Source organism: Triplophysa rosa, linkage group LG8 (genome assembly GCF_024868665.1).
Source record: "Triplophysa rosa linkage group LG8, Trosa_1v2, whole genome shotgun sequence".
Classification (NCBI taxonomy): domain Eukaryota; kingdom Metazoa; phylum Chordata; class Actinopteri; order Cypriniformes; family Nemacheilidae; genus Triplophysa; species Triplophysa rosa.
In genome coordinates, this window is record NC_079897.1 from 2,211,624 (window position 1) to 2,229,098 (window position 17,475).

The window sequence follows — 17,475 nt, forward strand, 5'->3', positions numbered from 1 at the left end:
GGTGACTTAATTTCTGCAATCTGGCAACCACACGCCAATGCTGTCACTGTGGAAGCACCGCTGAGGATCTCAAGTTAATAAACAAGAGTGGAGAGAGAATCTCCAGCAGGTCTGTGATCTCTCATGAGCTGCTCGAGCCTTGTTGACATCCACTACATTGTTTGTTTACGATTGTGGTTGCTGAAGAAAAGACATCCCACCTCACGAAAACCGTGAGTTCGTTCGCGACTACGTTCCGAGGGTTCTCCTTCACGGTCAGTAGCGTTGTTCCCGGGGAATTGTCAATATTTTGCGGGCATCAGGAAGACTCTAGTTATTTGCAGGAGAACTTAAGGGAGAGGTTGGATGTCTATGAATAGACCTATGCACTTGTCAAACCTCTGTGGAAATGCTTAGATAAAGCTAGATAAAGCAGAATAAACTATGCACATGATTTGACATTCTATTAATTTGTGCTTATTGGTAAGAGAGATACTTACAATGAAATATAAAAACAAATTTCTCAAAAAACAACAATCACTTTTTTGTCAATCAATTTTTTATCATTTACATACAGCATGACGAAAATGTGACTACGTTTGTATTGACTAAAACGAGACGAAAATGCATAGACATTTAGTCGACTAAACTTGACTAAACAAAAACAGGACAAGGATGAATAAATAAGATAAAAACTAAGTATATTTGTCGTGGGCCTAAAACTAAGACTAAAATAAAAAATAGCTGACAAAATTAACGCTAGTCCTTACTTTAAAATCCTGCACATTCTAAACAGTAATAATGAAACTATTAGGGGTGTAACAATATTATCGATATCGTGTTATCGCAACATTGACAAATGACTGTATGAAACGATAGGTCTTCCGGGCGTAACTTAGAGAATGTTTGAAAAAATAATAGATGTTACCTTTGGCAAGGTCCATCTGGTGCAATTATTTTATTTTATAAAAGGGATTTTTAGTTCATTTGACCCATCTCATACTATAACTCACACCTATAATCAACAGTTATGATTAGTGGATAAAGAAAAGAGAATGCTTATCCAAGTCATAATTTGTCATTTTAAATATTGCAATAAATATTGTACCGCGGACGTTATACCGAGGTATTATCGTACAGTGAGATTTTGATATTGTTACATCCAGTGTTGGGTGTAACTAGTTACTAAGTAATTAGTTACTGTAATTTAATTACTTTTCCCTTGAAAAAGTAAAGTAAGGGATTACTCTTATTTTTCTGTAATTTCATTACAGTTACTTCTGATGTAATTAAACTAAATACTTTGTGTAATATATGTGTGTGCAATAGTGGAATTGACATCAAAATTTAAAGTCTAACTTTAAAATCTGTGCTTTAATGTATAATTCTCACATTTGTAATACTTTGGTCAGTTAATAAGAGTACTTTATATAGTTTAATATTATTTATTTGAATGAATTAAATAAGCCATTTCATGTCTATCCTTCAATCACTTAACTAATCAAGGTTGATGTAGGATATAGAAAGTAATGAGTAATAAGTAATTAAATACTTTTTGGAGAGAGTAATTTGTACAGTAATCTAATTACACGATTGAATATGTAATTAGTAACTAGTAATGAATTACTTTTTCACAGTAACCCAACACTGGTTAAATCCCTAGAAACTATGCAAGACCATTAACTACTGTGCATCAACATTCATTTCCTAATAACAGGACGGGAAATGACACCTGTGGTATTGGAAAGCAAATATACGGTATTGATTTTGACCCTGGCACGACCGCTGCTGTTGTGTGTGTTTGGGCGTGTCCGTGATAATTGTTTACTGAGAGAACACACAATGAACTCCTGCAGCCTCCTGTTTCACAATTACATCAGCCGAGATCAATGAGACAAACTCTGGCAGCCTTCCGCATCGATCACCTGTCAATCACCATCTCCTAGCAACAAAACCTCTTAAAATAATGATCGTCAATGTTTCCACATCACAGAGTTATATGAACACATCTGAACGGAAGATAATGCCTAAATCACGCAACGAATCGTAGCGGTGGGATGCATTGCATTGAACCGAGGTAGATTGAAATCCGTCTGCTTTTCAAATTAAATTTCGACTCCTGAATTGATTTGTCAGATCGGAACCGAAGCTCAAAACAAGGCCACGCTGCTTGCTGCATACTACACTGCGTACTTCAAAAGAATCAATACCATTTCAAAGGTAAACGAATGCATTTTATGATGACACAAACGCTTGATAAAAAGACGACCGCCTATCACTTGCATTCATGCTTTCATTTCAGAGCAAATGCAATTGAGGCTGATCTTGGGCAACTGCGTCATGCAGCTGTTTGAACCGCCATTGATTCTAAGGCTTTGATAGGCTGTAGATGTTTTACTGCCCCGTAATTAGAGCACAGACACAGAGAGCCACCGACACTCGAACCGTGTTTGAAAAGCAGAACATCCCACAGGTTAAAAGAACGCCTCCATAACAAACCACCGCATTATTCCTGCATTATCTTTGAGGCTTTTTCCATGCAGGCGAGCTTGTGTTTGCCACGCTGTATTTCAGAGGACCCTCGATCGAAGGGGTCCGCCGATCGGCTGTTTTCGAAGACACGTGTCCCTGCTGGAACACTGTTTTTCTCTTTTTTTCTCCTCTGCAGTTTTTTGTCTCACCTGCTTTCTGGACCTGCAGTATTTTCTCGTAAATGCTGTCCGAGTTTTCCAGCAGCGTCCGGCTGGTTTGGATCATCTAAAAACACAGAAAAAGAAGCGCATTTAATAAGCAACTGTGGATTAAGATACACTGCGAAAAATGAATTTCTTATTAAGCATTATTTTTTGGTACAAATATCTAAAAAATCTAAAATTCTTAATTAAGATATATTTACTTTACAAGAAAAGTGACTTAAGATGTTTAAGAAAATATAAGTTAAGTAAGTTTATGTTTAAAACAAGCAAAAAAAATGGGGTAGATAAATAATCTTGAATTCAGTTTGACCTTTTTCTTAAGTACCTAAATCAAGTTTATTTTTCTTATCCCACTGGCAGTTACTTTCTTGTTTTAGAAGAAAATTAAAAAGCAAGACAAAAAAAAAAGAGCAAGACTTATTAATTAGTAATGCTTAGTAAGAATTTCACTTGTCTAAAAGTTTTAATGGATCATGTTTTCTGGCAAACCGATTACAGTTTCAATGCATGTGTGGTTATCATGATTTTACTATAGTTAAGGTCTTTGCACATACAGTCCGAAATTTTCGTATGCGTTTTTTCGTATTTGGCTCTTGTTTGTACGGTCTCTCTGAATTGTTTAAAAAGGCCACTCAAAATGCTTGATACGGATGCGAAAACGCAGAAAATCGAACCCGGTCCGAATTTTTTTATGACGGACGAAAATATCGGAGGCAGTGTGTAAATGTGATTGACACAACGTGAGGTCGTATTTATTTTTTAACGTGCGGAAATTTCGGACGCAAATTTCGGACTCAATGTGCAATGGGCTTCAGCCTGTTTTTTGGTTTTATTTGAAGTAAAACGCTGGTTAATTTTCGTAATGGTGCAGGCACGTATACAGTATAACATAATGAAGGCCTTCTGTCAACGTAAATAATAAAATACAACTAACCGTGTATGTAATTCTTTATAGCTAGAATAGCAAAATTAAGAGATAACTGCAATGACATAACCAATAAAATAATAAGTAAATCGCATATCATTTTAAATCAATATTTTTTCAATATTAGTTAATTTGGCAGGACGCACAGTCACCAATATAAACCCCTTCAGTTTAATACAAGAGCCTGTAATATGCAAATTTTAATCGACCAACATTATATAATACATAATATGCTACTATAATTATTACAAACATTATAAATGCATTATGTTACGTGTAAAAAAGTTATGCAGGCTTGTGGCTAAATTTTCTTGTAAAAGGAAATGTTTTAAATGATAATAACATTATATCATGACAGACGCCTGACACAAATAGTATCTTGCCAAACAACAGCAAACGCGTGAAATTGTGTATTGCAAAATGCTACACTGTATAGGATAGTTGTATATACATGGCTCATCTAACGAGGAAAGCCATAGCAGGACAGATTATGTAATACTGTAGATGCTGTTTTGCTCATGGTGGTCTTGCACTTTTCTGTTAAGGTGAACTGACTCATACCTGTACATTTTAATTAAAACTAATACAGAGAGAGACGTCAGCGCGGGGCCAACGGCTACACACACCTCACGTCAACAAAACCACACAAGAAATCCACAGCCCATATCATCAGATTCTTCTTATGAGTCATCCAACTGCCAAAAGAGGACCAAATTAAACTTAAATTTGATAAAGTACTATATTTCATACCCAGTAGCAGTTTATTTTTTAGTTATTAAAGTTATTAAATCTAATTTATTCATCCTCATAATGTTCAAAACCTGTGCATGACTCTTTTTTTGAAGATATTTTGAAAAATGGTTTTGTGGTTATACTATGGAAGTCAATGGGGGCCAGTGTTCTTTGGTTACGACATTCTTCAAAATATCTTCTTTTGTCTTCTGCAAAAGAAAGAAGGTCATGCAGATTTGTAATGACATGAGGGTGAGTAAATGATAACAGAATTTACATTTTTTTGGTGAACTGTCCCTTTAAGTCAACTTATAATGTCTTGTAATGTTTGTAAAGGATATTTTTTGCATAATTCATAAGTGAAATGAGTTGTTGGGGCGAGACCTTTTCGTTCTCAATGTTATTTACATAGGACATGCTCATCTGAACCTTTCAGACTCTTTAAATGTTGGCTCGTATCACAAAAACAGAGACCTCAGGGAAGAGTTTATGCACGGAGTTCCAGAGAAGAGTCCAATCAGACAGGAGAAATAAAAACAGATGAGTGGGGTCGGAGAAAATGATAAAGTGAACATTTATAGGATGATTTTGCTGGCGATATAAAATTAAGCAACACTGTAGTCATATGCATCAATATAATTGAATTAATGTAATATTGTTTGTATTTACATTTTTAATAAATGCATCAATAATTTATCAAATACATTACACAATAATATTGTATATGGCAATGTATTATACTGTATACTATGTTGCGGTGCATGGTTGAATTGGTGCAAATATTTTGTATTCTTGTCTTTTTAAATAATTTGTGTTTGTGTGTGTGTCTGCCAAGGTCTTGGTTCCATTTATCAGGTTGATTTAATTTAACTGTACATCTTTATAGCAGCTTACAGCGTGCAAGGTCACACACCAGTGCCAGATTATCTTTCCATGGTAATGAAGAGGAAGGAAACAGCTGCCTCACTTTCACTCCAGCATCATTTCCTTACAGAAATCCATCATGGCGCTGTGGCAGCACTGCCGGAGGTATGGAAGAAGCGCACACTTTCTGATGACCGTCAAGACTTGACACCCCTACAGCTTCACATAATTCTACAGTGAGACTCATGTGTGGCAAATATAATTGCAACCGGGAAAAGAGAAAGCTTCTAAAGCCAACCTAGATTTGGGCATAGTGCCACAAAAACAAAGATTTGAACCTCTTCTGACGATGTTATTATCAGTCATATTTGTTGAAATTTCAAAAATGTTCTGTGCATTCCTATCCATCCGAGATGTGAACACAATGATAGGTCAAATTGCACAGCGTGTTGAGAAGACCTGAACTATTGCATTTCTGAGCAATCGGAGACAAAAAATCCTTACATCAGCTTTGAAGAAGGGAATCAAGCTTTATCTAGAAACCAGAAAGTATAATTTAGTAGATAATAGGTTTTATTTAAGTAATCAGTAAGCAACCATCAAGTCTCAGAACGCCATAGCAACCCATACACCCTAGCAAATAAAAAACACATAGGAACGTCATGGCAACCTCTTACCCGCTGCACAGGCCAGCACCACTCATCTCTATCTAAATCTAGTTTAGTATTTGTTCACTCTTCAAAGAAATTGTGCAGTACTGTACAATACAATCGTGACAATCCCTTTGGAGTAAATTGGGGGAAACTCAATATAAATAATTTTAAATTAATTAAATTTTTTTAAAAAAAATTCTGTCATCATTTATTCACCCTCGTGTTGTTGAAAACCTGTCTTTATTCTGTGGAACACAAGAGAAGATATTTGGAGAAATGTCTCAGTGGTTTTGTGTTCATACATTGGAAGTCTCTGGGGGCCAATGTTGTTTGTTTGGTTTCCAACATTGTGAAAAATATCTTCTTTTGCTTTCTGCAGAAGAAAGAAAGTCATGCAGGTTTGGAATGACGTGAGAATTAGTAAATTATTAAAAAACGTTCATCTTTTAAGCTTAAGATTGAAAAAACATTACAAATCAAACTGATTCACTAACACTAATTTTCAAATCAGTTCTTTATTAAAATATAGCTGAAGAATGATTCACTTACAAAGCTGATTATGCAAACAAGAAAAACAGATCTTTATTTATTTCTTTTTTTTCCACATGTTCTAAGATTATGAGAACCCTGAATCCTGATGCACACACAGCTGCAGCGGCTGACAGACTCGCTCTCATTACATTACTAATGGCTGAAGAAATTGCAGCCTTGGTGGCAGATGTACCACTGTAAGGGGTATTTATAGAGCAGAGGGGCAGAACGACAACAACAGCATCCCCTCTTTAAACAGCAATGCTTTCCCTCCAGTGTACATACATACAAAGAACTTATCGTTTTATGTATAGACTTCTCTATGTATAGAGAAGACGAGTCTGACTTTATAGCTGCGCAGCTGCGTATGTATAGAGAAGACGAGTCTGACTTTATAGCTGCACAGCTGCGTATGTATAGAGAAGACGAGTCTGACTTTATAGCTGCACAGCTGCGTATGTATAGAGAAGACGAGTCTGACTTTATAGCTGCACAGCTGCGTATGTATAGAGAAGACGAGTCTGACTTTATAGCTGCACAGCTGCGTATGTATAGAGAAGACGAGTCTGACTTTATAGCTGCACAGCTGCGTATGTATAGAGAAGACGAGTCTGACTTTATAGCTGCACAGCTGCGTATGTATAGAGAAGACGAGTCTGACTTTATAGCTGCACAGCTGCGTATGTATAGAGAAGACGAGTCTGACTTTATAGCTGCACAGCTGCGTATGTATAGAGAAGACGAGTCTGACTTTATAGCTGCACAGCTGCGTATGTATAGAGAAGACGAGTCTGACTTTATAGCTGCACAGCTGCGTATGTATAGAGAAGACGAGTCTGACTTTATAGCTGCACAGCTGCGTATGTATAGAGAAGACGAGTCTGACTTTATAGCTGCACAGCTGCGTATGTATAGAGAAGACGAGTCTGACTTTATAGCTGCACAGCTGCGTATGTATAGAGAAGACGAGTCTGACTTTATAGCTGCACAGCTGCGTATGTATAGAGAAGACGAGTCTGACTTTATAGCTGCACAGCTGCGTATGTATAGAGAAGACGAGTCTGACTTTATAGCTGCACAGCTGCGTATGTATAGAGAAGACGAGTCTGACTTTATAGCTGCACAGCTGCGTATGTATAGAGAAGACGAGTCTGACTTTATAGCTGCACAGCTGCGTATGTATAGAGAAGACGAGTCTGACTTTATAGCTGCACAGCTGCGTATGTATAGAGAAGACGAGTCTGACTTTATAGCTGCACAGCTGCGTATGTATAGAGAAGACGAGTCTGACTTTATAGCTGCGCAGCTGTGTATGTATAGAGAAGACGAGTCTGACTTTATAGCTGCACAGCTGTGTATGTATAGAGAAGACGAGTCTGACTTTATAGCTGCTCAGCTGCATACAGTATGTATAGAGAAGACGAGTCTAACTTTATAGCTGCTCAGCTGCGTACAGTATGTATAGAGAAGATGAGTCTGACTTTATAGCTGCGCAGCTGCGTATGTATAGAGAAGATGAGTCTGATTTTATAGCTGCGCAGCTGCGTATGTATAGAGAAGTCGAGTCTGACTTTATAGCTGCGCAGCCGCGTGACCCCTACCAGTCTGCTGTTTAAAAAAAAATAACAACAGTGTGCGTAATTCAAACCGGTGTACTGGTTCAAACGGTAGGCGTACACCGCCCAGCACTATGAAACAGCAGAGGTTTGTATCAGGAATACTCACCATCTCATAAGCAGCCACGACTTTCTTCAGAACTTCAGGCAGCAGTCCCTGGGCCTCCACGGTCAGGTACTCATCTTCGAGGTTAAACAGCAGAACCGGTCTGTTGTCCGGGCCAGTGAGGCGTGGGGAGAGGGCCAGAATACACTGCTTTAGATTGGCCACCGCTGACAGACCGCAGAGCTCTTTAAATGGCACAATGGCATTCTGTGGGGGACATGAAGGGCATTGTGAGTGTGCACGTGATAACATCAGTGAACATATTTCAAAAATGCTATGGTAAAGGACAGATGAGAATATGTTCGGAATGTGATGCCAACACTGCTTACCGTGCAACATATACACAGTTTTCTGCTGTACTTAATTTCTTTGAAAAAGTATGCATTGTGGAACAATGCACATCCATATTAATCTTATCACTAAATATTAATCAAATTTGATGTAAAACAACATTATCAGATAAAAAATAGCCTAAAAATAAAAAGTGCATTGCATTGTGGGATATAGTAGTACCCAGTGCAATTTGCTCCATTGCATCCAGCACAAACAGGTAAACATAATAGAAACCACATAGGGATTCTATGCATACTAAACATTGCATACTAGGCGCAGCATGCTGCATAAAGTAGATTGTAAATAGTAAAAACAAAGAATATTGTGGTAATATACTAGGCAGTGACCTAGTTGTAAGATGTTATGGGAAAACAAAAACCAAGGCAACGCTGCGTCTAGATGCCGATTTCCTCGTAGTGAACGTCTACGAACAAGAAATGCAACAGGAAGTGGTTTTAGCAGGCGTGTCTTTCTTCTACAAGAGCACTGATTGTGGGGGGACATCATTTTCCTTGCGAAAGCATCTTGTAGTGAGTATGAAACACAAACAATTTCAATATTTAACAAGTCTAACTTTACTCTGTGTAAATTGCTGTCAACTGTCAACTGTCATAGGCTCAAAGCCTGGAACTGTTTCCACAGGAAGAATGCAATGTAAACAGAGCAGTTAAAATAAACTGTAATGCACAATGTGTTATGAAAAAAACATAACAGAAGGGCTTATGATGACATAAAAGCAAACCCTAGAGCTAAAGACCTTGTTGTGTTCCATTCTGTCATTCACTGTCCAATAACTGGTGTATAGTGCTAGGACTCTAAATATTTTAGAAGAAAATAATACGATTGTGTATTACGATTATTACAATTAACATATAAATTACAATTATATCATCACTCTCGTGTTCAGTTAAGGAAAAACAAAGAAACAAAAGCAAAAATACAATTTGGTTTAAGCGTTGATTCTACCTATTTTTGCAACCACTTTAAAACTTAAAAATACATGAAATTAAGCAAAATAATGAATAATTCCAAAAAGTTAAAAACTTTTGACTATCAGCCAGTTCTTTATACCATTAAAGCTGCAATCTGTAACTTGTTACAAATAAAAACACATACAAATAAGTTTTAAAAACTGTGTACTTATGCAATGCTAAGCTTGTAATAATTATTTCAAGGTTAAAGAGCTAAAATGTAATGTAAGGTAACCTGTAATTTTACGTTTCAAATAAAGATGGCGATAGAGAGGCAAAAGTTACAGATTGCAGCTGCATTAAAACGTTTGGAATTCAATTATAAGAATAAGCCGATGTCAATCTGGTGCATCCTAAGGCAATAGACTAATGACCTGAAACATCATCTGCAGTATAATCTTTAGAGAAAAAAACTCACATTCTGCGAGTTTAAAATCTTCTCAGTGCTTTCTTGTAAAAGAAACAGTTCCCTTTATCCATGCGACAGCCTAATCTCTTCTTAAGCATCTGTACCTGACACATGCCGGAGGAAAGGCTCAACCACATGTTACGCAACAGATTTTCCCCATCAAATATTAAAAAGGAATTTGGCAGATCTTCGACCTGTAGCCTATTTATGTATTTTTAGTTCTCATGTCTAAATAAGGAATATTACAAATCTCCAGATGATCTTGGAAGCGTCGTTGTGCCAGTTCGACTAGTTGTGTAACATGGATGAATTGCAAGTGATTCAAATCAGACGTTTTTGTTTATCTGTGCAAGAAGACTTCACTTGCCCAATACTCCAGGGCTTCTGATTTCCCCTCTCAGGGTGAACTATTTGATGCGTTTGTCATTTGAGAAAACATTCTCACGCTAATGAAAAGACACTTCCCAAACCAAAATAAAGCCGGCCGGCCACTGCATTCTGCGGACTGAATAATTTGGCGTATCATATGCATAACTAAGCAACACATGCTTCTAGTAGCTTTATTTAGCAATTTTTTGACATACGCTAAAATTACAAATAATTCATGCTGCCTGCATTCACTGGAACTACTGAAACGGCCAAACCTGTTCATTGGATGGGGGTTTCCACATACTTTTGGCTGTTTATATTTATAGAGTTGATAACTGGTTACAGGATGATACTCAATAAAGTAAACATTCTCACCTGCATGTTCTCTCTGAGATCCGTGGCTTCCCGAAGCGGCTGTGCGGCAGTTTTGAAGACTTCATCCAAGGCTTTGATGAGAAGTATCCTCATGGTGGCATATTCCCGACCCCGTTTACCCTTGCGGACAGAAAGCCCCCTTTTGTGAGGTTTCCCCCCACCACGCCGGTTGGTAATGGCCACATGGACGAAGAGCCAGGCATGTGGAAGTACTTCACCCGTAAGAGACTGCAGGGGAATGTGTCGGAAGCCCGGCTGAATGCACTCGAATGGAATCGTGTACTGACCAATAAACTCGTCGCCAATGTAGTCGTCATCCAAAACAACAAAGCGCACCATCGCCAGCTCAGGAAGGTTAATTTGAAACTCAAAACTCTCATCGAAAATAGGATTGTCACCGTTCTGATGGACAGTTTTAGTCCTCTGCTCTGCGCAATCTGCGGGGATGCCGTGTATTTCCACGTAAACGTAGGGATCCACGACATCGCCTTTGGAGCCTGAGCCCTTGGGTTTGGGGAAATTTTGTCCACTAATAATCTTTATATGAAGGAGTTGTGGAGACACTCCTGGAACGGAGTCTTTAGTATTGGCACTAAAATAAGACACTTGCTCCCTCATGATAGCTGGACGGAGGACATAACCACAGTTCCCGTTCTGCCTGAACCAGCCGATGTTAAGGTCCATCATAAGTCCTGGAGTTTGATAGTTCATTGCTACTATTTGACAGCCACATTTCCAAAAGTCCTGTGGGTTCATATTGCTGGAATCAATTCGCATTGGACTGGGGTAAACTCTCGCCAGAAACTTCTTATTGTAGTTCACAAAGTCTCCAGGATGGTCAGTGGCACACCTACTGGCAAAGACCTCATTGAAGGAGCAAAGCTCCCAGTGCTTCTGATTCTGGAAAGCGGTCTGAAAATCCTTAAATCTAACAGATTTACACAAGGATACCAAATCAGATAAATCCTTGCATAGCTGAAACTTTTTGGGTTGAGCAACAGTCTGCTGGTCACCTCCTTGTTCACTGTTCACCCGTTGAGACATTTCGGCCCCCTCGTCTTCATCGGTCACCTCCCCTTCTGTTCCAGTGAAGTTGCTGGCTAGTTTCTTTCCCTTCAAAAGAATCTTGCCTCTTAGTTCGGAGGGGGACGGAAGGTAGCTGTCGTCAAGGTTGGGAGGGTCAAAATGAATTTTGTCCCCAAGTATTTTTTTCAGATGCTGAAACATTACCTTCTGTTGCTTCAATGAGCAGTGGTTCTCCAAGCACAAGATTAAAGGAAATTCCGATGCCACTAAGGCATATTTGTTGATGATGTCAATGACGCTTCGGAAAATGATCTGCGAGGTCATCGTGTGGCCTGTGTAAATGACCGGTTCGTTATCTGGCCCATCCCAAACTTCAAGCTCCACACTTCTGCAGCCCATCTTTAGGGCCCGGATGTACCCTGTTATGTCTGACGGACCCCTAAACTGGTCCTCAATCAGGTAGGTGTTATGCGAGGAGTTGATGTAATAGTGAGACAGAGGTTGGTTCATGTCTTGGCATATCGTTTTTTGTTCAGGATCAAAAACATGGCAGTCTGGTGACATGAGGTAATTGGTAAATCCATCCAGAGAGAGCCATCCGTTGAGCTGTCCCTCCTTTGAGGGTTCGTATTTCTGAATGACCTCCACGCTGATGTCCTCACTGACGTTGGCCATACCCTGTTCTGCCTCCAAGAATTTCTTCAAGTCCTTAGTATCAAGAAATTCCTTGTTGCTGGAGAACTGAACTAACAAAAAGTAAATTTCCGGTCTTGTGCAAAGATCATGAAAGACTTCGATGAACTCATCCATGGTCACATCGCAACCCGTTTTATCTTTCGCTTTGTGCAACTCTTTGAACTTAAGCTCTATCTTGATATTTTTGAGTCCGGGACTTAACTTCTTGATCAGCTGTACGGCCGAACAAAGACTAAGGGATTTTCCACTGCCGTTCGCACCCCCGTCCTCAAAGAGGTTGCCCAGCCAAGAGGCGCGCATGTTGTCCTGGCTACTTTGAATCATGTTAAGAGTGTGTTTTCCATACGATATGAGGTACCTGAGTCCCGTCACCCATATATTTGCTACATCAGCTGAGTTTGCCACCAAATCAAGCGACTCATAGTTTTCCCCGTAAATGATGGAGAACGCGCAGTCCTCGGATATCTGATCCGAAATACCGTTGGTCCTGAAGGTTTCTGTGTTCTTGCCTGTTCGCACCTCTTTGATAGATTTGACGTCGATCTTGGCCTTGTCCGATTCTTTTTTTGAAGGCTCCCACCGCAGGGACTGCATGTCGGCATCCAGCAGAAAGTAGCGGTGGTAAACTCTGGAGTTGGAGCGAACTTTCCTCAGTTCTGAGCCTTCTACCATTGAATTAATGCAGTCGCTTGCGCTGCTGATCTTCTTCTCTGTTGGCATGCTACTAAACGACACCGTCTTCTTCCTTTCTTTGCATCGCCTGGAGCCATCCTGGAAAATAAAATGACATACAGTCAGTACTGAATCTCTATCATTTGACACAAATACATTTTAAGGGAAGGACATACTCCTTAAAATTCGGTTGGGTTTAAACATGTTTCTAAATAAACGGCAGTTAAACTTTCATACAAAAAATAAGTAATTATTAGGGCTGTCAAACGACTAATCGCGATTTATTGCATCCAGAATAAAAGTTTGTGTTTACATAATATATGTCTGTTTACTGTGCATATTTTTTGTATTTATAAACACAAAAACATACATGTGCATATATTTAGGAAATATTTAGATGTATTCACTTACATATACACCAATAATTAAAATTATATATTAATGTTTATTATTATTGGTATTTTATATTTTTCTTAAATATATGCATGTGTATGTTATTGGGTTTATAATACACAATTTATATGCACAGTACACAGACATATATTATATAAACACAAACTTTTATTCTGGATGCGATTAATCGTTTGACAGCCCAAGTAACTATAAAAAACCTATTATAAAAAGTACAAAAAGACATTTTAAAGCAACACTTTAGAACTTTTGCTCACGGCTCCGCCATGTGGTTGACAAGCGCAATTGTCTGTTACCAGTGTCGTAAATAATGTCGCTGTATGAGCTTACCCGTTGGCGATGCAATACACATTACTAAGCTGATGAAACCGGCGAATGCAGAAACATTGTTTGGAAACCATGTGGCACTCTTCCGCAGGCAGGGGATGGGCGGGGCTGTGTGTACTGAGCCGAGCACAGAATAGAGTGTGGTTTAAGCCGCTATGAGGCCGCTCAAGTAGCAGCGGCAGTAGAACTTGTCCAGTTAAAAGCTGTCCTACCACTATAGTTTAAGTTTAAGAGACATAGTTTTAAGGTCGAAAAACTGAAAAGTGTTGCTTTAAATTTGCACAGTTTTTGTAAAAGGAGGTAGCACCTCTCCTTAAAAGCACAATCATGTAAGGAGGACATTTTTCACAGCTCGGCTTAAAAACACGGGACAGCTTTTATGAAGTTACTTCGATGTGTCCTCGCTCAGTTTCATCATCTCTGCTTATGTGTGTTGTAATCACTCCTGCTGTTATCACCCGACTGGAACATCAATGCGCCACTTTCTTTTATAACACCTAGAGCCCAAAGGCAGGAAAACATTCAGCTAAACTGGGTTTAATCAAGAAAATAATTACAACACTTTCACAAAGACACAGCAGGTAAAGTCTTGAGTGGGTTAAGCGTGGCCTAAGGTACATGTTATATAAACTGAAATATCTCATGCACTATTTCAACATACATATAATAGATTATCTGCTCTGGTTTGTTAAACGAATTGTATCGAATGCAGTAATACATGCATAAAGAATGAAAAAAAAACGTTCTGCATTTTTAAGTTCAGAGCCCAAATGTTATAACAAATATACGCACACGAATAACAATCTCGGTGCTGTGCGAAAACCATGTCATATCCAAAGCAAACTGGTGCATTGTAGATAAGTGTAGGAGTGTCTCAACTAGGCAATTTTTAAGGGTACAGTAAAGGATGCTAATTGAGAACAAAAGTACATAAACCTGCAAAACGAAACCTACCCATTCAACAGAATGAACTGAACTAAGTAAGTGGTATTTAATGTTGTTCAGATGAAATTGAATCACAACTCGTTCTGTTTGAGAGTATGGATTACCACTGCAAATGCGTTGATTTACCAGTGAGTTTTTATTATTAACATTTCACACACAAATCATTGTGTAGAAGGGCTAGGAAATGTAATCTACAGTCAACTGATACGGTCCGATAGTGTTTATAATGCTATTTTCTGGTTTGCATCCATCAAGATCCAAACAAAAAGAGACAATCAAATGAGTATCGAACTCACTGGTTCATCCATCATTACATCATGGATCTAACATACAAACTATTTTACTTAATATACAGATTTACTGTTTGTGTATTGTTGAATTTGGATACAGAAATGTCCCCTTTATAAATTCAGTTAAGCTGACAAGAAAATCATCACCGTAGTTTTTTTAAACACGGACAATTTAAAAATGCTATCTTTAACATAGTCCACATCATATTTAGGCTACACTGGAAAGAGATCAAATGTAATTTAAAGAAAATACATCAAGAATATGTGAAGCAGTGTTTCACTATTAACAACTTTTAACAGCTTCATATAGCAGTTCAAGTTTATGCGCTTTCCGTACACACAGCTCGAGAATTCCTATCGAGAGAATCCCTCGCCAACTTTTACGCCCTAGTAACAAACTAGTGTTGTAGTACTCGAGACCGGTCTTGGTCTCGGTTTTGTCTTGGTCTTAGACTTAGTGGTCTCGGGATTTTATTTCAAGACCGGTCAAGACCACAACTGTGGGAATTACACTAAATTGCTGGTGCATTGTCTGATTTATGTGTTGACATCGTTCATGTGATTGGATGTAAAACTTTAAAAGCATTCACCACTTGTTCCTTATTTGATTCTTCTGTTACTTTTGTTACTCTTACTGCTGGTAAGAGAAGAATGGGGGATTGTCTTAAAGACATCTGTCAACAAAATGAATACATACAAAGGCCCACAATATCTGAGATTTGATTGCAAAAAAGGTACTTGTAGGAGATTTGATATGATATTGTGATGGGTACATTTGATATGATATTGATTTTGTATAATTATTCAATAAACATCGAGTTAATAAGTGTATTTTGGCTAGTCCCAAACAAATCTAGAACAAATCTGAACTTTTGTGCATTTATGACATTTATGCATTTTGCATAAGCGTCTGCCAAATGAGAAACACACAGCTATTTTGCATTGATTAGATTAAAAAGCAATGAAACTATTTAAGTCGCTGAATGTTTTGTTTTGTTAAAGGTCACATGCTTAAATTTATCTTGGGTACTTACCTTTTTTTTAATGTTTAGTTGTTGGAATTTTTACCTGCACAAAAATTTTAAAATTTTAAAGTTGGTGGGTGATAAAACATGGAAAATTACCTACACATACATTTCTGCACAATAAATCACCCAAGTTACTTCTATTATTATTTTATTACGAATTTTTAGTGTTTTGTTGATCTTTTGAATGAATTTGGGAGTACTGGTCTCGGCCTGCCATGGTCTCAACACCCTCTGGTCTCGGTATGGTCTTGATCTCGGTTTTGGTGGTCTCGACTACAACACTAGTGCAAACAGTACAGTACGAAACATGAGTTTATCATTTCACATAAATGATACAACTAAAGTCTTTAGAAACCATAAAAGTCAAATCATTTATCAGATAATAAATCTAGAGCTACATCTATACTACATCTTTTCCAAATTTAATGCACAAACAAATAAGACCTTAAAGTCATCCGAGAGTTTGTGGAGCATAAGCGGTTTATAATCTCTTTTGGTTTTATCATGTAAAAATTCATTTTTCACCAGTTTGTGTCTCTGGGAATTGAACCCACAACTGTTATGCTGGTAACGGAACGCTCTACCATCTGAGCTACAGGATACAAAGGACATCTAAAATGCTTTAGCTTGACATGTGATCAGTGTTGGGTGTAATTAGTTACTAAGTAATTAGTTACTGTAATTTAATTACTTTTCCCTTGAAAAAGTAAAGTAAGGGATTACTCTTATTTTTTCTGTAATTTAATGACAGTTACTTCTGATGTAATTAAACTAAATACTTTGTGTAATATGTGTGTGTGCAGAAGAGGAATTTACATCAAAATTCAAAGTCTAACTTTAAAATCCGTGCTTTAATGTATAATTCTCACATTTGTAATTAATAATAATACTTTATGTAGTTTTATATTATTTATTTGAATGAATTAAAAGAGCCGTTTCATGTCTATCCTTGAATCACTTAACTCATCAAGGTTGATGTAGGATATAGAAAGTAATTAGTAATAAGTAATTAAATACTTTTTGAAGAGAGTAACTTGTACAGTAATCTAATTACATTATCGAATGTGTAATTAGTAACTAGTAATTAATTACTTTTTCAGAGTAACTTACCCAACACTGCATGTGATACTGTCATTTCATGAGGAATCCAATTTTCTATCCCTTATTAAACGTGCGAATTGTACCACAAAAACAAACTGTTACTTTCAGAACTTAAAACTTCCTCTGTGTTGAAATAAAACAATTTACTGAAACAGCTACAGACTTTCCCAAATTTCTGAAGAAAGAGGCAGCTAAAAACAGACCGATGTAGGTCTCCCTCCTGCTTTGAAGAGAAAGTTCACCCAAAAATAAAATTCTGTCCTGTCGTTTTAAACCTGTATGTCTTCTGTGGAACACAAAAGATATTCTGATAAATGTATTAGTGGTTTTGTGCCCATACAAGGGCAATTCCAACGTTATGGACGTGATATTTTGCGCTATGGACGTGACAAAAATGCTCAGAGAATGTGTTTGTTACGA

The 17,475-nt window shown here is 37.8% G+C and overlaps 1 protein-coding gene across 1 annotated transcript in view; it reads right to left on the minus strand.

Annotated features, from left to right (window-relative positions):
* LOC130557806 (inactive phospholipase C-like protein 2) overlaps nt 1-17,475 on the minus strand; it is a 47,062-nt gene that overhangs the window by 15,908 nt on the left and 13,679 nt on the right. The window contains exons 2-4 of the mRNA XM_057339869.1: nt 10,560-13,052; nt 8,106-8,309; nt 2,661-2,736 (exon numbers count right to left, since the gene is read on the minus strand). Of these exons, the coding sequence (XP_057195852.1) occupies nt 2,661-2,736; nt 8,106-8,309; nt 10,560-13,001 (2,722 nt within the window). The 5' untranslated portion in view covers nt 13,002-13,052. The remainder of the gene's footprint in view (nt 1-2,660; nt 2,737-8,105; nt 8,310-10,559; nt 13,053-17,475) is intronic.